Below are 20172 nucleotides of genomic sequence, written 5' to 3'. Positions count from 1 at the left end.
ATGTGAAACAGCGTAGCTGCTTTGGAAAACGGTTGGCAGGTCCTCAAACAGTTAAACATAATTACTATATGATTCAGCGATTCCACTCCAAGATATCTGCCTAAGAAATACTGAAACACATCCACACAGAAATGTGAACACAAATGTTCATAGCAGCATTATTCAAAGCAGAAACCACTCGAACGTCCAGTGACAGATAAGTGGAAAAATAAAATGTGATCTACAATAGAATATTATTTAGCCATTAGAAGGAATGAAATTCTGATGATGTATCCCATGGATGAACTCTGAAAATGTCAGACTGAGTGAAAGAAGTCAGACCCCAAGGGCCATATATGGTTCAATTTCATTGTATTAAATGTCCAGAATAAGGAAAATCTGCAGAGACAGAAATCAGATTAGCGATTATCTAAGGTTGGGGGTAGGATGGGAAAAGGGGAGTGACAGATACTGGATATGGGATTTGGGGGATGAAGGTGACGTCGACAGATGAAAACCTAGACGGAGGCAGCGACACTTACACAGGAAGCTGAGCAACCGGAAAACGATGAGTAACTCCAGGGAACAGACGCTGGGTGCTATTTCTCAGGAGTTAATAATATTTCCACTGTCAGTACACCGCAAACCCTGACTACTTCATTTAACCAATAAGCAAACCAGAATCAATTTAGAAACTGAGAAGTAGGGAAAGAGCACATCCCCTGTAGCTCTCCGGCACCGAAGGAACCGCGTCCTCTCCTGGACCACTTACCCTGGAGACGGGCACATCAGATGTGACTCCTCTGTCCCATCTCTGAGGACATACAGACCAAAAGGGATAACTTGGCAGATGCCCCCCCCCCCCGAGTGTCCTAGCTGTCCAGCTCCTCTGTAGAACTGGAATAAGAATGTCTGCAATGAGGGGTCGTTGGAAGGAGCGCGTAGGAAGTTCTCGGTAACTGAACGCTTCGGAAACAGCAGCAGTGAGATCATTACCTCTGTTGTCACTACTACTCTAAAAACAAAACAAAAACTGGAGTTCCGTTGAGCAGGACCGTGGGGACACCTGGTGGCCGGGGAAGCCCTGACTTTCCTTCCAGCTCCTGGGGCCCCAACACACTGAGCTGCCCTGGAGTGCCCAACGCGTCCTGTCACCTCCACGCAGAAGCCCCCCCTGCAGCTGTGACCCGGTCCCACTGGTGTCCCTTCCACCCGACCTCACTCTGCTCCCTTTCATTGTTCTCCTCTCCCCCACTCCTTCCAAATCCTGCTGGCCGCTTCCTCTGGGAAGGCTGCCTGATGATAGCTCCAGCATTCCCTAACCTCATCCTCTGTGGCACCCGCCAGCTGGACAACCCTGTGCCTCGTGGTCCTGGCCATCGTCACCCTCACCCCAGCTACCACCCGAGGGCACCTGCTACAGCCCAGGAGCCACACTCAGCCCTTCCTCTCCGACATGGGCTCCTCCCTCAGCTCCGTGCACTCGGTACCCTTATTGTCCATTTTGCAGAAAAGGAAACTGAGGCCCACCGACACTATGACTGGCCTGGCTGGGTAATGGAGGAGCTGGGACGCAGCCCCGAGCCTGAGCTTTCCTATCACCCGGTGCCCGGGTACAGCAGTGTCTGCAAAAGCAGCCGCAGGCCAGCAGAATGAGAACCAGCCGAGAGCATGGGACGCACTGCAACTGCGGGGGACACACACGCCAGGCCCGGAGAGGGAGGGCACCAGGTCACAGAGCAGCTGGGGCAGTGCTCGGCTCGGACCCAGCTGCGGGCCAGACCCTCAGAACTGGGGCTTCCTAGAACCCACAGCCCTGTGGCCACCCAAGAAGTATCCCTCCACAGGACACAGCCTGTCCCCAGCCCTCCGGAGCCCACTGTGACCTGAGGGCGACCCCTGGTGGTCACCTGAGGTCTGTGCTGCATCCCATTAACTCGTTCATGAACCCGGGAAGCCCTGTGTCAAGGGAGAGGGGCAGGAGTGCGTGGGGAGCCCGGCACATGCCCCAGCCCCTCAACAGTGTGGTCCTAGTGACGAGCCAGAAGCCAGGCTCATCCTGGCCAGGACCCTCGTTGCTGGGTCCCACCTCACACTGTCCCCGTCCACCCCCCGGCCCCCCTGAACTGCCTTCAGGTCCTGGGCCGCTGGGTTCCACACTCTGCTCCCTGGGCTTGGAGTCTCCGGAGCCCCCCGCCGGCCTCCACAGAGCCCCATCAGCCCGCTTGGGAATTGCTCCTTTACTGGTCTGTACCTGCCCCCCAGCTCAACCCCGACCAGAACTGGGTTCTTTTCTCTATTACAGCCCTGGTTTCTAGAATAGGGCCTGGGACGCAGCAGTCCGTGTTTGCTGGTGGGAGGGAAGAAGGAAGGAGGGTTACATGGAATGGTGGGTTAATGGTTCACAAATGGATGGATGATGAGGGAGGGAGGAATGGAGGGGGGGAATAAAGGAAGGAGGGATGGAGGGAGGAAGAGAAGGAGGGAGGGAAGGATGGAATGAGAGAGAGGGAGGGAGGGAGGCATGAGAGAGAAACAGATGGAAGGAGGGAGGGGTGGAGGAAGAGATGGAGGGAAGGAGGGAGGAAAAGAGGAGTCACTGACAAGGTGATCATTGACAAGGTGACAGGACGCTATCAGCCCACACCACAGTGGGACAGTGGCGGGGGGGGGATGAGAAGGGGAGAAGAGGAGAGAGGGCAGGGGTGCAGAGCCCTCTGTCTCCCTTGGCAGGGCCTCTCCAAGCCCCCAGGGGGGACCTGAGGGTCTGAAATCGGCGCCTCTGACACCGGCACCCAGGGCACATCAGGGAGCGTGCAAACACGTGCGGGTCCCCTGGAGCAGCACCTGGAGCTCGGAATGTGCCCACACCCCAGACGGGCTGCACCACGCAGGACACGCAGTTGGTGAGGAGCCGTGCCCCGAATCAGCACCAGGAAGTTCCCTCACTTACCTCTGACCCCTCCCCAAACACCCAGTGTGAGGGTGCCCATTTCACAGATGAGGTGACTGAGGCTCGGGTGGAGAGGGAACTCACAGGGGTCACGCCGCCTGCGAGCATACCTACCTGGATGCCCTCGATGCGCTCGGTGACGACGTAGGCGTGGTGCATGGCCACCAGCGGGACCTTGACTCCAGCCATCCGCCCCACGGCACTGGCCCACACGCCTGCAGGCGGGACAGGGACGGGTCAGCTCTGCAGCACCAGGCAGGGCTGCCAGCCCCGTGGGCAGGGGGAGCCTTTGCGGGCCTGTCTGTCCCCCCCAGGCGCCCACCCGGAGGCGGGCCAGGCTTAGGAGGCAGCCAGCATGGCCGCCCGGGAGCCAGGAGAGACCCCCGCCCACCTGCGCAGTTGACCACACAGGGCGTCTGGATGGAGCCGTGTGCTGTCTCCACAGCGGCCACACGGCGCACCCCGAAGTCGTCCGTCCGCACGCGGATGCCACTCACTGGGCAGTTCTCGATGACCTGGCAGTGAGAGGGGCTGCTTCCAGAGCCCAGCAGGGCTTGGTGAGGGTGTCCACTGCCCCCAACATCACTGGCTCCCCACCACCCATACGGGACCTGGACCCCTGCGCCTGCTGGGCCCGCGTCCTGCAACACCACCGAAGCGGGGTGACCCCAGCACCGGAAGCCAACCCCGCGCTCCCCGACTTGGAGGACGCATCCCCAGACATGCGAGGTCTTTCTCATAAAGTGACGTCTAAAAAGCAAGGCTGACTTTGCTAATGGGCGTTTGCAGTCTAGTCTTCCAGACCACGGAGCAGTGTGTCTGGGTTCTGCCTATAAAAATACATCTTCCCAAAAAATAGTTGGGAGGTGTAAAACTGAAACGTCAAACTTGTCCTTTCTGATGTTTTCTACGATGATGTGCATATCTGGATAAACGAGGAAAAGCACCGAAGAGGTCCCCAGAGGACATGCTGGTCTAGTAGAGCTCCGGGTCCTCCAGGCTGGGAGCAGGGGACGTAGGCGGGGACCAGCGGTACCTGTGCCCCCTGAGCAGCAGCAGCCCTGCTGAGGGCGGTGCAGGTGCCCGCGGGGTCCATGGTTCCGTCCTGGGGCACGTACAGGGTCCCGTACAGGTCGTCCACGTTCATCAGGGGATACAGCGCCTTGGTCTCTGCTGGACTCAGCACGTGTGACTCCACACCATAGGCCTTGCCCAGCTAGAGGGCCCGAGAGCAAAGGGACTCAGCCCTCAGGGTGCAGACCCCTGGCCACTGTCCTCCCCGCCTGCGCCTCCCACAGTCAGCTCCAACCCTGTGTCCCCCCAAAAGCTGCCACTGTCCCTTGGGCCATCTCCGCACTAGAGTGGCGGGAGGCTGAGGAGCATGAGGCCCACACCAGGCTCCAGGCCGTCCCACGGTCACCCAACGCAGACCCCAATGACTTCAAGTCCCCTGGGGGTTGGCGGGAGCTAACCAGATGGCTGGCCCCCCGCAAGAGCTTCGACCAGGCTCGGGCACATAGGGGCCTCCTCTATAAGCGAACACGAAGCACGCGCACGGGGACTGCTCGGGGACCGCTCAGGGACCGCACGGGGACGGTCCTCCAGCCTGGCCAGCTTGCAGGAGACCAAGCCCTTCCTCCCCGGTCCGGCCGGGTCAGCAGGACAGGCCACGCCCTCACATCTGACTGGCCCAAGGGCAGCCAATCGCGTGGTCCCAAGCGCCACGACCAGGACGGGCTCCGCCCAGCTGGAAGCCCGCGGCGCGGGTCAGAGTCTCCGGCTGAGAACCGAGCCTGAGAAGGGGCAGGGGCTTCTCGGCAGCGGGGACCTTGGTCTCCAGGGCTGGGGCTGGGGGCCGGGGGGTTCCCTTAGAGGCCTCCGTCCCGGCGGGTCACCGAGCTGAGGGAGGAGGCGGCAGAATGGGGCCGGCTCCTAGGCGCAGAGACCCAGACCTGCCCGGGGTGAAGCCCGCGGCCCCTGCCCCCACCTGCGGCCCCGCGGCTGGTTCTGCTCGCTGGGCCCCGAGCACAGATTCGGTCGGCGCCCCAGAAAGGACAGACTGCTCGAGCAGCCTGCCGCACCCACGTCCTGCGATTTGGCGTCCAGGCCTGGCCGCTCTGGGTTGGCCAACAGCACCCCACCCCAAACCAAGGGTCCGCAGCACGAGCCTCTCTGTCAGTCCCCCGCACAACCGGCACAACCGCCCTCCCCAGGCCTGGGAGTGGGGCGGGGCGCAGGAGAAGTGTGGGCACTGCCTCCAGGGGAGCAGGATTTCACGTGCATCTTGTCTCCCATGAGCAGGGTTTGGTGGCGGTAACCGCTCCAGGTGCTGGGCCCTCCCAGGTCTGGGGCTCACTGGCACCAGCTCTACAATATGGTCCCATTTTATAGGCAAGAAGGCAGAAGCACAGCCACTTGTCCCAGATGGCCCAGCAACAAGGGCATCTGGCTGTGACAGTAACCCAGATCAGTCAGAGCTCCTCCCCCCAGCCCTGCTGCCCCAGCCTCCCAGGACGGGGAGCACCCAAGCCACCAGCAGCTCCGCACCCCGGGTGGGGGCACACCCACCGACATGAGCCTCTTGTACTCGTCCAGACGCTGCCGGTTGGATGCTACGAACAGGCCCCCATTCTGGATCCAGCCCGTGTGCAGCCCCGTCTCCTCCTCCAGGTCACGGCTCACCACGCGCCTCGTGTGGGCCAGAAGCTCCACCTCCACGTCGCTGGGCCTCAGCTGCCACAGCAGGCCTTGCGGGGAAGGGCCACCGTGAGTCCCCAACACGGGGAGGGGCCTCCCCCTTCTGCCCGGCACACTGGGGCTCCTGGAGATCAGGCGGAGGGCCTGGGTCTTTCTCTGCAGCCCATGGGGTACTCCGGGAGGCTGATAAGCCAGGAATTCCCAGGGTCAAAGCTGATCTGGGGGTGGCCCTTCTGGCCCCTGGGCAGCTCACACTGGGGTAATAGCAGGGTCCCACTTATGGAGTACTCGCTGTGTGCCAAGCCCAGGGCTGAGCCTGTCACAGGATGACACGGCAGCCCCAAGGGGCAGGCAGGATGATTTTAGAGCGCAGTTCGATGGCACCCAACAGTCCTGTGCCCAAGACAATAGAGCAGGTAACGATGGGGCCAGGACCCCAAGCCAGGACCCATGGAAGCCCACGCACACATCGTCCACCAGCAAAGTGGGGATTGGGCAGCCAGAGCCGGGGCCGGTGTGACAGTGAGGGAAGAGGCCGGCCGGCCCAGCCGAGACGGGACAGCAGGAGGGCAGAAGCCGAGGTGTGCAGGCCGTGGCATGCCTGAACCTCTCCCCAGCTCCGCGTTCAGTGCCCTCACGCTGGTAGCGCAGTAATAGCCAAGGCAGGAATGCGCCCCCTCCAGCCGAAACTGCACACTTCACCCAGGCCCAGGGCTCAGGCAGAAGGCTGGCTGCCCAGGCGATCTGCATACATTAGGTGCTTACTACATGCCCACTGGTTAGTGAGGAGGACGAGGACCATGCATGCTTGCCCATGGAAGGCACTGCTCCTTGCCCCACCCATGCTCTATGCCCCCCTGTGGACGCCCCTCACCCCCAGGGGCCCCGTTTGGAGACGGCTTTCTGTTCCTGGAACAGACAGCTGCCCGGGCTCCGGCTCCAGTCTCAGCTCGGCTCCCTCCTCCCCACCATGGCTCTTCAGAGGCATGGGGAGCAAAGGGGGCCCCTCCATCTGTGTGCCTTCAGATGACCCTGCATCATTTCTCTGTGTCCTTCCTCCTCCTGCGCAGCTGCGTCTAACAAGCCTCTAGTTGTCACCCCAGAACTGTCCCCTCACCGAGTCCAGTCCCTCCTGGCCCAGACCTGCCCTGGCACCACCACCCCGCCCCAGCCCCGCCTGCCCCAGCCCCTACCTGCCGTGTGCCAGGTGGTCCCGGAGGTCAGCCTCTCCCGCTCCAGCAGCACCGCCCCGCTCACACCCAGCTTGGCCAGGTGGTACAGGGTCTGGCAGCCCAGGCTGCCCCCACCGATGACCACCACATTGGCTGTGCTGGGCAGGGGGCGGCTTGGGCCCTGGGCCACCGCCGTGGGGCCCTGGGCCTCTTTCAGGGTCCGCTGGTACGGCACGCTCTTCTCAGTGGTGGGGCCGGCTCGGCTGGCCAGCGCACGTGGCCCCAGGGCCCGGCGAGAGCAGGTGGTGGCCACACGAAGGGCTCTGCTCAGCGAGGCCATGGGGACTCCGGGCTCAGTGCCACAGAGAGCTGGGGGAGAGAGTCAGGGCTGGCTGGGGCACCAAGGGGCATAGTGGGGGTTGTACCAGGTGAGACCTGGGGGACCACCCCCATACCCTTCTTCCTCCGCCACCTCCCCGAGGCCCCAGTCGCGTCTGCACCCCAGCGCGGGTGTACTGAGGGCCTGGAGGCATCATTGGCTCTGGGCGGATGCATGGCGACCATGGTGGGATGCAGAAGGTCCTTGCCCACCCGTGGAGCTGGGCCCATGGGCGGACCCAGGCAACCAGAGGCTCCTCACCCCCTCCCCTGGTCTGGGAATGAACATTCTGGCTCCCCCCAACACAGCCCCCACTTCCCACCATGGGAGCCACTCCCAGGGATGCAGGCCTGAGGGAGCAATGTGTCGTTGAGGCTGGACAGGGGGTGGGGTGGGGGGGCTAAAGGACTGAGCCTCATGAGGCCTTTGTAGGATCTATGATCTGGCAGCTGGGGACAGAGACCTGTTTGTCTTCAGGCCCCAAACAAGCCCCGTGTCAGGACCCCTTGCTGGCTAACCCTGCCACCTGCCAGTCTGGAGTGGCCTGCCTCTGTCCCGTCACTCCCTGTCCTCCAGGGGCCGAACCAGACAGTGAATGGGGTTGTGACAGAGGGTGGGCACTGGACGGCTGTAGGGGACACAGGGGAGGTGGAGGGAAGGGACGAGATCCAGCTTGGGGAAGCAGGGTCACCTGCAAGGGAGGCCAGCAAGGAGGGCAGGCGTCAGAGCTGAGGACAAGAAGCTCAGGTCTTAGGGGGACCTGGACCTGGAGAAATGACCGCCAGAGTGGGCGGGGGGAGGGGGGGCTGGAGGGGGAGGGGGTCCTGAGAGCCCCTGGGGCTCAGAACACTTCCCTGGGGTGTCTTCCTGAGTGCCTGGCCACATGGGTTTACATTTAAGGAAGAACGTGGCACAGCCCTGTGCTGGTGGGACAGACAGGCGGGGGCTGGGGATAGAGACGGAGGAAGGTGGCAGCCCCCAGGGGGCATCGCCTGGACACAGACCATGGGAGGAGGGGAAGCTATGTGCATGTGTAACCCCTTCCCTGCCCCTCCCCCACCACCACCTCCTCCATGTCCCCCAGTGGCCTTCAGGCTCACCTGGAATGCCCCCTCCTTCAGGCAGCCTGCCAAGCCAGAAAAGTCTCATAATTACAAGAATGTGACAGGAAGCCCACCTCCAAAAGAACAAAGGTGCCAGAGAGATGTCTCCCTGGGGGTGTGTCCTGTCCAACCTGGGGAGGAAAGGACACTCCGAGGGGCCTCCTGGGCCCACTTCTGGGGGCAGCAGGACACGTGAGCGGGATTTAGTCATGAACTCACCTGCATCCATAGTAATGACTGTTACTAATGCACTAATTAACCTGAGTCGACCTCTGTTTGCAAGAGTGTCCCACAAAAGATGTCCTAATGAGGGGCGCCTGGTGGCTCAGTGGGTTAAGCCTCTGCCTTTGGCTCAGGTCATGATCTCAGGGTCCTGGGATCGAGCCCCGAATCGGGCTCTCTGATCGGCGGGGAGCCTGCTTCCTCCTCTCTCTCTGCCTGCCTCTCTGCCTGCTTGTGATCTCTGTCTGCCAAATAAATAAATAAAATCTTAAAAAAAAAAAAAACAACGATGCCCTAATGAGCATCCCTGTGACGCTGTCCCCATTTTACACGGCAGGAGACCAAGGTACAGGAAGGCCCTTCAAGGTAGCTGAGGTCCCAGGGCCACTCTGTGGCCCAGCTGGGGAGCAAGTCCGGCCCCATGCACAGCCCAAGTCTGCAGGCTCTGCTGGGGCCTGGTTTGGGGCAGGGGAGGTGGGGGGAGCTGCAGACTCATAGGTGGGGATGCGGGTGAGGGGCCCAGTGCCCAGGCCGGTCAGGGCTGCCCATACCCTACCCAACAGGGACCCCTCCCAGGGGAGTGAGGGCAGAGGAGGGGCAGAGAGCTTGACCTATGAAGCTTCACGGAGCAGGTGTGGTGGTGACGGGGCATCTCGGTCCCTCCGCCACCCTTTGCCCCACGGTCTGACAGTCCACCTGCCCTTCTGCCCACAGAGGTGCGCTGGGCACAGGTTGGCGCACCCCTGGGCCTATCTCTGTCCTTACCTTTTGTTTTCGAAGTTCCCTAATGCTCCAGGAGCCCCCGAGAGTGGTGCCCTACCTGTGGAAAGTCAGCGTAAGGTGGCCGCGGGCACAGTCAAGGCTGGGCACCTGACCCCCGCGCCCCCCACCCCCCGCACTGCCCCGCGCTCCTGCTCCGCCTCAGGCCCGGCCTCCTTCCTCCCTTCAATCTCGCTGGGGCCGCTGGCCCCGGAAGTGGCCACCTGCTCCCTCCGCGCACCCTGACCGGGCCGGCTGTCAGCTGGGGGCCGGCAGGGGGTGCCCCCCCACCCCCGCCCCGCCAGAAGCAGCTGCTTCAACATTGACTTGCTCTCCCGCCCCTCCACCTCTCTCCTGCCCGGTCCGCAGCGTGTTCCCTGCGGCACCAGCGGTGAGGGTGCAGGGCAGCCTGGGGCTGGGGGCAGGGGCCGGGGTCGGGGCCTGAGCGACAACTTCACCTGGGCTGTGAAGTCCGAGCCAGAGTCCTCCTCCTCAAGGGCTGCGGGGTGCGGGGGGCTGAAGGAGAGAAGAGCGGGCCCAGCCTTCGCCTGGTGCAGGAGGGCGGGAGTGGCGCCAGGCCCCCGCCACGCACACGGGGACCCGAGCTCGTGCCCACCCAGACAGATGGTCACTGCAGCCAGAGGCAGAGAGAAGTCCCGCCCGCCGCGGGGGAGGAACCGGGCCCCGCTCCCCCCGAAGGGGCGTACCTCCAGCCGCCACGGCTCCCCTGGGCCCCCAGAGGCCTCCCTGTGTCCCTCCCAGGGCTGCAGGCTGCCCTCCCCGCTTTCCTTCTCCGCGGCGGCCTGGCCGGAACCGCCGGCCCCTGGCCCCGCCCCCGTCACCGCCCCCTCCCCCTGCCCCCGTCACCGCCCCCCGCCCCCGCGGGATGCACCGCCCACCGCCTCCGGCTTCTCCCTGGCCAGGGAAGCAGCCCAGCGGGGCCGCGGAGCCTGGCTGTGGACCGGGTGGTGGGGCGGGTGACCTCACTCCCTTATCTCTAAAACAGGGTTGCAGGTTCGCCGCCGGTGCCCCCGCGCACCCCTGCTTGCCTCTGCCTGTCTGTGCCCCCGGTGCCCCGACCTGGGCTGGGTAAGCCACAGGCTTGTGCCAGGCCCCAGCGTATCCAGCGGGCTCCTCGGGAGGGGATGCAGGGCCCCAGCGAGCGCCAGCCCGGCCAGCTGCAGCTTGTTCCCTCCCGGCGCAGGGGTGCTCACTGCCCTCGGAGGCAAGCGGGGAAGCGCAGCTGTCTGCCTCCCGCCCAACCAGTCCCCAGCCTCTGGTCTGCCCACTGCAGGGCGCCCTGCTCCCCAGGCCAGGAATGCCTGCCTCCATCTGACTGCTGGGGAGCACTGGGACCAGAAAGGGCGCCAGCTTGCCTCCGGTCACACAGCAAGTGGTGGGGGCCAAGGGCCTTCTGTCTACTCTGCCCAGAGGCGATCCAGAAGCAGGACTTACTTATTCCTCTGGGTGTGTGGAGAGTCAGGACGGGCGTTGGTGTAAAAGTGGGCCTCCTCTTCCCACCGGTCAAAGAAAGAATTTGGTTAGCAACAGAGCAATGTTGGCTACTAATAGAGGGGAACCAGGAGCAACACATTGTAATTAATACCGATGAGAAAAATAATCGTGTTCTTTTTTTGTGTTCTTTATTTCGATTTCTTAACTGTCCGACTATCTGTCTTGCTGCCAGTTTCTCTGTCCTCTACATTTACTGAGCACCTACTATATGCAAATCACGGCTAGAGGACCCAGAGACAACTAAGGCCCTTGAGGGGCTCTGGGTTCAGGAAGAAGACAGATTCGGGGGGGTGGGGGGGTGGGGGGTTAGCCATGAGGTTGGCTGGGACTGGACACTCCCCGGAAGCTGCCCCTCCTTCCAGCATGTTTGGGGAGGTAGCCGGGCTCTGCCCTAGCCAGGTGCTGCTACAATTCTCAGTCCCCGCCATGTGGACAGAGACTGTCACTCACCCCCTGAGGAAGGCTGCCCCCAGCAGCGTGAGGCCTCCCTGGCACCGTGCACAGGCTCAGTGCACAGAGACCAGCCTGGTCACTCTGCAGAGGGGGGTCCTGGCCAGTAGCGTGGGGCCAGGCTGCGCTCGCTCTATGAGGGGAAGGACAGGTCAGAGAGGGTGACAAAGGAGCATGGCTGCATCCCCGATAGAGCCCTCGACAGGAGGGGCATGGGCAAGGGACACAGGGGTCCCTACAGCCCCAGGGCAGCGGCCGAGCCAGCCCAGACCTCTCCTGACCCTGCACGCAAAGAGGAACAGCTGGTGCAGATTGGTGCCAGCCCAGGCGAGCGGCAGAGTTGCCCTGGACTTTGGACGGGGGCGGTGGCTGGAAGGGCGGGCAGCTGCGGGTCCGCGCTGCTGGAGATGGGATTGATCAGGCCCCTGCTCGGACCTGGGAGGGGGATGGGCCATCTCGTCTCCCCTGGGCACTGAAGGGCACGGGCTCCAGCAGGGGACACCGAGGCAGGGTCCTGCTGCCCACCTGCCGCAGCAGCGCTTGGGCGGGTCTCCTGTGGCCAAGCCTCGGTCTCCCCATCTGGGAAACAGGGACTATACCCCCTGCAGTGTCCGTTTTAGGGAAGTTTTGTCATTTATTTATTGTACATTATCTTTCACTTTCGGCGCACTTTAAAGAAAACCATGGAGCCAAGGGAAGTCCCAGTGGCCTGGAGGGTGAGAGGTTACCTCTGGTCCAGCAGCCCTCCTCCTGCCCCTGGACCTCCACAGTGGCAGGCTGTCCCTGCCCAGGGCCTGCAAGCACCTGGGCCAGGCTCCTCCTTCCCCAGGGCGGCCCTCTCCACAGGCCTCAGCACCCCCCCCCCCCGCCCCCGCTGCTGGCCAGGCTTCCAGCACAGAGGGAGGCGGCTGAAGGCTGCCCTCTGGCTGGACCGACATCCAGGCTGGAGCAGCGGGGTGGGCTGGGGGAGGAGGGTCCCCTGAGGAGCTCTGTGCGGGGTCCTGCAAAAGAGGGACAGTAAATACCAACAGGACAGCACTTGCTGACGTGGGACCCAGGGGGAGGCAGTGGCCGGCCTGGCCCCCGGGGCCTCTGAGAGGTGCTCTGAGGGCCCTACGGGGGGAGGGGAGCAAGCAGAGCATTTTACACGCGTCCGCTCAGAGGAAAGATTTGACCGCCACCGAACATAGCCAAGAGGGGGCAGACCCAGACAACTCGGGGAGCAGGGAAGTTTCCAGAACGACTCTGACAACTGGAATTACACTTCCAAGATTTTATTTCTCCAGTAAAGACCCTCAAAAACATATCAACTACCCCCATGCTTTCATGAAGACGGATGTTTCATCATCCGGGGCTCAGTAGTGGTCCCTCTCCAGGGGCAGGGGGCCCCTGTCCCCTCCACACACACTCAGACCTGTGGCCACCTGGAAGCAGGTGTCCCCAGGAATGGAGGCTCGAGTGTCCCTCGACCCCTGGGACACTCATGGCAGGGGTGGGTAGCCTCATGCAGGGCCCTGGGGCCCCCACTCCACCCTGCGACTGGTTCCACAAGTTATCTGTGCGAGCACCGGCGTGGGAGGTGGAGCTGGTCACTCCCGCTGCTCAGCTCGTGCCGGGCCCAGGCGGGGGTCAGCACCCGCAGCTTCAGGCACGACTGCCCCGCGGGGAGACAGGACGCAGCTTCGGAGAATCTTCCTGCCGAGGGTGTTGGGAGGCGAGGATGGGGAAACGGTGGCCACGGGCACGAGACCCCCAATCCCACCACCCGGACCCCCAACCCCATCAGCCAAACCCTCCAGGCTCTCACACTGGCTGCTCTGAGGGCAGGAGGCCTCCACAAACCACCCCATGATTCAGGCCGTGCTTACAACTTCCCATGTGTTACGCTGGAGATTTCCTCTAAAAATCCAGGTTTACAAGCTCTTCTAGAAAAACTGGGACACACAGGCCGGTCTGGGCCCACACCTGGCCAGAGGCACTTAGATGGGCCTGTTTTGTCCAGTTGGTCACTGTCCCTCCCCTGCCACTTTGCCCTTTCACACCCCCTGCAGGCCTCCCGGAGTTTTGCTTTTTCAAGCCCTGACCCAAACCTCCTGGCATTGCCCCAGGTAGAGACAGCTTCCTCTCCCGCTCTGGGGGGCACGGAGCACCCCGTAGCCAGAACCCAACCGAGGAAATGTGGGTCTTGCAGTGAACAGAGAGCGAGAAGCCTGTGCAGAGATGTCTTGGGCCTGGATCTGAAAGTTCTCTGAGTGCTTAGGTGTGGGGAGCCGCTCACGGTGGGTGGGGGGCTTGGTCACGCCGAGGCAGGCAGTCAACCCTCCAGGACGCTGAGCCTTCTCGGGAAGTGTCGCCCCTGGTGGTCCCATGTGAGTACGACACCCCGGAGACCCGGAGCTGGGACGCGGCCGCAGGACGGGGGCTGCCCAGGGAGCGGACACGCACACGGGTCCCCCCCACCGGGACCGACAGCCTGGGCTCAGTCTGGCTCTCACAGAGAGCGTGTCCCAGAACACGCCCCTGGCAGGGACCTTCCTTCCTGACGGCTCTTGGCTTAGTCCCGGTTTCCGGGAACAGCGTGGGACGCCCTCTCTCCTAGTGGGATGTGTCCATTTCTCCCTAGAATTCTGCCATTTTTTCTCTTACGTGTTTTAAGGCGATGCTGTGACGTCTGGTAGGCTCAGGAGTGTTCTAGCCTTGCATTTGATTGTCCCTTTTTGTCATGAAATACGGACCCTCTTCATCCAGTGGGGGTGCTGCTCCGTGTCTAACCCTCGGCTCTCGAGGTGGGGCGTCGGCTGGGGTCTCTGGTGTAAACACTCTCACCAGGGCCAGTGTCAAGCCACCGGCCAGGAATCACAATCTGGAGCTGGGAAGAAGCACACGGGACCGGCTCTCGCGAGCAGGAGTTCACACATAAGAACGCTTTCCGCCCCGAAGTGCTTTATGTCTGAAACCGACACTGGTCTCCGCCTTCTCTGACGCCTGCCTGGTGCGTCCTGCCCCACTGCTCTGCTTTCAGCATTTCTGTGACATGATGTCTCAGGGGTGTCCAGGACATTCCTACTTCGGAGTGTGACACGAAGCTGCGACCTTCCCCAGCAGGTGGCAATGGCTTCCCCCAGGAGCTGGCGGAGCCGAGTGCAGGACCCACAAACAAGAGGCTCTCACCAGGCCGGGCTGCCTGTCTCGACCCTGGGAGCGGGATCTGTCGCTTTTGTGCTGAGCCTGCCGAGGTCACTAACCAGGGAGGGAAACAGGTGCACGCACATAGCACGTGGGATAAGGTTTAGGGTTTACAGGTTGTGTCAGAAGAGACTTCTCCTAAGGAACAAAATATGCCAGACCAAAAAGTCAGCAGGGTAGTTGAAATAAAAACCTCTGTTCTCCCCCAAGTGTGCACAGTTTTGCCCCCATGCATGGCACAGGTAGAGCTCGCTTATGTGAGTGAGTGGGGAATTACTCACGGTGCTTTTCAGGTTCCAAACAGGCTCGGATAGAGGAGAGTCTGGAAGCTCATCATCCTTTTTCCCATGAATCCAGATTATTCATCTGTCCTAAGACATGCCTCGAGGGGGTCTGGCCACCCGTCTTTGCCCCGCAGACCCCTCATGGTCATGGGTCTTCATCGACAAGGCTGCTACTCACCCCCCCCGCCTCCCCCATTCTCTCATCCTTCTAGGGTCAATAGGACCCAAGATAAAGACTACACGTCCCAGCCTTCTTTGCAGCCAACGGGAGTTGATGAGTGAGACTCCCAGGTGTCCTTCAAAAGAGATGGTCACACCCCTTCCCTGCCCCTTCTCCTTCCATGGCTGGAACGTGGATTCAGACGTTAGGGCTGAAGCCCCATCTTGGACCATGCGGTGAACTTGGGAGGCCACACCCAGGGGACCAAAAAACCCCCAGAAAGACCCCTGACACGGTTAACCAGGGTCGCTACCCAGACCATTAGGTGAGCAAGAAATAGCCATCTCTTGTCCTATAGGCTGTCTATCACTCACGGCCAGATCGCCATCCTAACAGACCAAGGCTTGCATCGGTCAGTGGGGGGCTGCAGAGCACTGTGGCTGGGGGTCCTACTGGACCCGTCTGATTACAGGTCCAACAGCACAGTGAGTGTCCGGATGTGGAAGGATTATCCAGAGAGAATGCAGGTGAGCAAAACTCCCACAGAGATCCCATGGGCACACGTCTAGGGAAAGCAAAAGATCAAAACTAAATCGTTAGGGAATATAAACACTGCAGCCATGACTAGAGAACAGGAGTCCAAGTTGAACTCACGAATGTAAAATCTTATCATGGGACCTCCCCACGCCATCCCCTCCTCCAACGGTGGGGACAAGTCACTGGCAGGGCCATTGGAACGAGAGCTGCGATTTCAAAACCCTGTAATTTGTGCCCATTTAACTTGGAAAAATTACATTTTAAATAGATACTTTGAGAGGCGCCTGGGTGGCTCAGTGGGTTAAAGCCTCTGCCTTCGGCTCAGGTTGTGATCCCAGGGTCCTGGGATCGAGCCCCGCATCGGGCTCTCTGCTCAGTAAGGAGCCTGCTTCCCCCTCTCTCTCTGCCTGCCTCTCTGCCTACCTGTGATCTCTGTCTGTCAAATAAATAAATAAAATCTTTAAAAATAAATAGATAGATAGATAGATAATTTAAACATGCTTAACGGAGACATAAAACTATTGTTCAAGGAATCAATGCTTTGTTTTGGCCTGAAAGAAGGAAAGCCGACCTCCGGTCCTCGGCTCTTGTAATACAAGCGGTCAAGGTCACCGATTTCAATTCAAGTTCAGTTTCAGTAGTATGCCGCAAGTTGTGTTATCAAGTATCTTTATTCTTTTAAATTTAGGGATAAATTTGAAATATTTTACAATTTTCTTTTTGGTTATTAATGATTTAGAAGTAGGTTTCTTAATTTGCCAACATATGGATATTTCTTGTGTATCTTTTACTACTGATTTCTTTTTCTTCTTCTTTTTTAAGTAGGCTCCATGCCCAGCGTGGAGCCCAACGTGGGGCTTGAACTCATGACCCTGAGATCAAGACCGAGCTGAGATCAAGAGTCACCCAGGCCCCCCTTCGTTACTGATTTCTAACCTCACTCCTCATGGTGAGACTCAGTATAGGATTTGAAATCCATTGAGATCTGCTTTCTGGGCCAGTATGAGGTAAATCGTCACGGAGACGGTGTGTACTCTGCAGGAAGCCAGTGTTCTGTACACGCAATAGCTAATTACGTTGTTTTACTCTCTATTCCTACCTTGTTTGTTTGTTTCAATGTCTGTTTGAATTTAGAGAGGAGAGAAAGTTGTATTAAAACCTATGATGGTTGGTTCGTCTCATTCCTTTTGCTCTTCTGTCAATTTTGCTTTACATATTTTGGGGTTATATTATGAAGAGCATAGTAGTTTAAAATTGTGATGTTTCCTAATCAATGAGAACTCTATCATTAACATAGTAAGCCTTTTAAAACCAGTGACAACTTTTGTTTGTTTTGCTCTAAAATCTATTTGGTAGGACATTAAGTTTTAAATTGTCTAGTGATTTTTTTATCTTTGAAGTCCAGGGTTAATCATTGTGTTAATTTGTCCCAGGGTATGGTATGCCTGTACATTCTTTTATTTCTGAAAAGTTAACAAAACAATCAAAATCTTTGTCCCTTTCTGTGATTTTGATTTTATCCATGTGTGTTAATTTCCCTTTCATGATGGGGGTGTTCCCCGAGATGCCCAGCTTTGCACAGGAACCCTGTTCTGGCTCCTGGTCTCCAAGGTCCTGGAGCCAATGCCTTGAGTGTTGGAATCCCTGGGGCCTGGAATCCCAGAGGGCCTGAGATCCTAGCGGCCGCTTGGTGTTGGCTCCAAATATCTGCTCTGGCTTCGTGTCTCTCCTTTCTGGGACAGGTCACCTTGTTCCAAGCTCAGCCTCTTCTCCTCTTGTGTTTTGTATGGTGTTCCCACGTTTGTAGTGCAGGAGTGGAGAGGAGTGCCCACCTCACCTCAGGAAGTGGGTGGTTCCCGTGTCTTGTCCAGGGAACTTTCCTAAAGCTCCACACGGAGACCTCTGCAGTGGCCCCACTGAGGGAAGTCCACTTTGTCGGAATTAAGGGGCATGATGCCTTGGTTCCCGGAGAGCCCTACAAGCATCAGGCCCTCTGACCAGAAGTGTGCGGCTCTGAGATGCTTTCCCACATTCTGGGGTAACCTCAGGCAGACAGGCTCCTCGTCCCTCCTGGCCTCCAACCCCCGTCCACACACAGGCCCTTGAGGAGGCCTGGGCTTTCCCACCTTTCCTGGATCTGGACCCCACAGCAAGTGCAGTTGAGGTTCTCCCTTAAAGCTCCCCACCCCCCAGCACCCCTCAGTCCACCCACTCTTCCCTCCAGGCACCGTGGCTCTCTGCTTCTTGACCTGGTGCTCTTTCTGACTTGCTCAGCCCTGCTCAGGGCAGCTGGGGACCACTGGCCCAGGGGCTGCTGAGCAAGCATCTGGGTCCGTCCATCTCCAACGTGGGCATGAGAACTCAGAACAGGAGCTGGATTTCAGGGGAGGTGGTGTTGGGACAACCAGGCCTCTCGGGGCCTTGTGCCTGAGGAATTTGCTCAGAGAGGGGGCTGCTTCAGAAAAGGCGGGCCCCCTGTCTGGTTCTCAGGGACCATAGAGTGAGCGGACACTCTGGAGGCCGGAGCACTCTGGAGCACTGGGTCCAGGAGAACAGGACTGGGGTGGGACCCAACACTCTCTGGGTCACCTCAAACATCTGCACTTGCCTCCCTGTTTTGCAACAAAACCTGAAACTTGCTGAGTACCAGCTGTGCACCAGGCTCCAAGTCTCAGTTGGTTCTCCAAACCCTGATATAGGTCCCAGGGCTGGTCTCCCACCCCATCAGTATTCTCCTGTCCCCTCAGGAACAGGGAGAAGGTGTGGCCACGTGTCCAGCTTAAGTCCTGCAGTCCCCAGCTTCTGCCACAGCCAGGAGTGGCCATATGCCCCAGCTCCAGGTAAGGAGCTAACTGTGCTAACCTCTGCCTCTGCCCACAGCCTTGATGGCAGGAGCTCCAGCAGCTACTTTGGACCATGAGGCCACAGCAAGGATAGAGGTACATGCTGAAGAGCGGAGGAGCCTCCATTGGGTGGGTGGGGCCACCAAGCCATCCCTGGTCTACCTTGCCTGGACATAAGAGAAGTCAATCTCGGCCTGACTGTTCTGATTTTCTCTGTCATAGGCCATAGACCCAGTCTCCAGAGAGAATATTATTTTTTATCTCCAACATATACATAGAAAGAAACAGGCTCAGGAGCTGAAGGACATGACTGAGTGGCAGGGCTAGGGTTGAATCCCACCCAAATGGGAAGACAGAGGCACTGCCTTAGGCCTGCGTCTGACCCAGGCCAGTGTACCCTAGGCTGACCGCGTGTAGGTGTGGCAGTTTCTGTTGGACACAGACAGAGGGTTCCAGCCATGCCTGCAGAAAAGAAGTTAGGTTTATTTGCAATAAAAACTGGTCTGAAAAAACCTAGCGGCAAATGTACAGTGTGTGTCCCGTTTGGGGTCGTCACCAGCTGCGGGACCCCCAATCCCTGACCCGCATGCATCAGGCTCCTAAGTGTTCACAGCTCCAAAGCCCCTCCAGAGGGCCTCCCAGCTCCTGCTGAAACCACCCGCTTCCCAGCCTGCCCCCAGCCCGCCAGCCCTACCTCACAGTAAAGCCCAACCAACCAGATCCAGGTCGCAAAGCAAACAAAAACCGAACAAAACATTCACAAAACCCAGGGTTCCAACGTCTGTCTCCTCAGTGTCCTTCGTTGTCGTGATAACTTGTTTCACGATAACCTCAAGTATACATCGTTTTCTTGCTATTATAAAATATCTTCCTCATTATTCAGACATACAATGGAGCTTTGGATGAAATAATTACAAACTGTTCTCTTCCCTTAAAAAACAAACATGTCAAACCAAAAACAAAACAACAAAAACAAAACCTCTTCGACAACAGTAAACACGAAAGGGGCTGGCTGGCTCCCCCCACCCCAACCCCAGGCTCATGGCTGGGCTGGCCAAGCCCAGGGCTGTGCGCAAAGTGCTGGGTGCACCCTGATGATGGGGGCTGGGGCCTGCTCTCTCCGAGACCGGCTCTTTGCTTCCTTCCCCTTGGCCTTCTGCCCCCAAACGCGATCTGTTCACCTGTAGGTGGCCTTCTCTCTTGCCCTTGCTGCTAATTGTGCCCCCACCGCTCCCCACCTCCTCTCCATTCTGGGACATGGGGCCTGGGAGCCAAGCCTGGAGGCCACATGGCTGACTTCAAAGAAAGCCCAGGAGTGCAGAGTGGCAACAGCTCCCACCGCAGTGGGGGCTAGCCTTCCCCATGCCCGGCCTTTCCCGGTCTCCCCCCGCACAGGGCAGGGCAGCCCACCAAGGGACAGGGGATGCATGCAGCCAGGTTTCTCCCGTGGCTGTGGCACGGAGCCCGCGGGGACACAGCGTCCCTAGGTCTCATGCAACATCCAAGTGGAGGTAAAGGATCCGGACAAAACAGCCAGAGCTCAGAGGCCAGGAGGAGTCAGGAGGGAGAGTTCAGGGGGAAGGCCTCCCCCAAGAGCCCTTATTTCGAGCTGACCACAGGCCCAGTTCGTGGGCTGTCGGAGGAAGACTTGCCAAGGGCTGGAACTAACATCCTGTGCAAAAGCTGAGAGACCCTCAGGAACCACATTGCAGGACACAGAAGACCCAGAAGGGCCGCCCGCCGGGGGGCACTCGGGGGCTTCCTCTTGGAGGGGAATGTGAGCAGCAGGGCCTGAGTGAGGGGAAAACTCCGTTTTCTTCTCACCCGTATCAGGATTTACAAAAGGTGTATTCACCTGGCAGTAGGACAGGACTGACACACTCCTGGGATTCAGGGCCAAGAACAGTACCGTTGACTGGGAGCAGGGGTCGTT

The 20172-nt window shown here is 59.5% G+C and overlaps 1 protein-coding gene across 1 annotated transcript in view; it reads right to left on the bottom strand.

Annotated features, from left to right (window-relative positions):
- Positions 1 to 9778, bottom strand: part of SARDH (sarcosine dehydrogenase) — a 39172-nt gene extending 29394 nt beyond the window's left edge. Inside the window, exons 1-8 of the mRNA XM_032865582.1 lie at positions 9723 to 9778; positions 9271 to 9325; positions 6823 to 7170; positions 5501 to 5679; positions 3969 to 4148; positions 3324 to 3447; positions 3047 to 3147; positions 810 to 945 (exon numbers count right to left, since the gene is read on the bottom strand). Of these exons, the coding sequence (XP_032721473.1) occupies positions 810 to 945; positions 3047 to 3147; positions 3324 to 3447; positions 3969 to 4148; positions 5501 to 5679; positions 6823 to 7141 (1039 nt within the window). The 5' untranslated portion in view covers positions 7142 to 7170; positions 9271 to 9325; positions 9723 to 9778. The remainder of the gene's footprint in view (positions 1 to 809; positions 946 to 3046; positions 3148 to 3323; positions 3448 to 3968; positions 4149 to 5500; positions 5680 to 6822; positions 7171 to 9270; positions 9326 to 9722) is intronic.
- Positions 9779 to 20172: the final 10394 nt, after the last annotated feature.

Source organism: Lontra canadensis, unplaced genomic scaffold (genome assembly GCF_010015895.1).
Source record: "Lontra canadensis isolate GAN:19392208 unplaced genomic scaffold, GSC_riverotter_1.0 scaffold30, whole genome shotgun sequence".
Taxonomy (NCBI): domain Eukaryota; kingdom Metazoa; phylum Chordata; class Mammalia; order Carnivora; family Mustelidae; genus Lontra; species Lontra canadensis.
The sequence above is the reverse complement of the archived record's forward strand: the minus strand, read 5'-3'. Positions and strand labels throughout refer to the sequence as shown.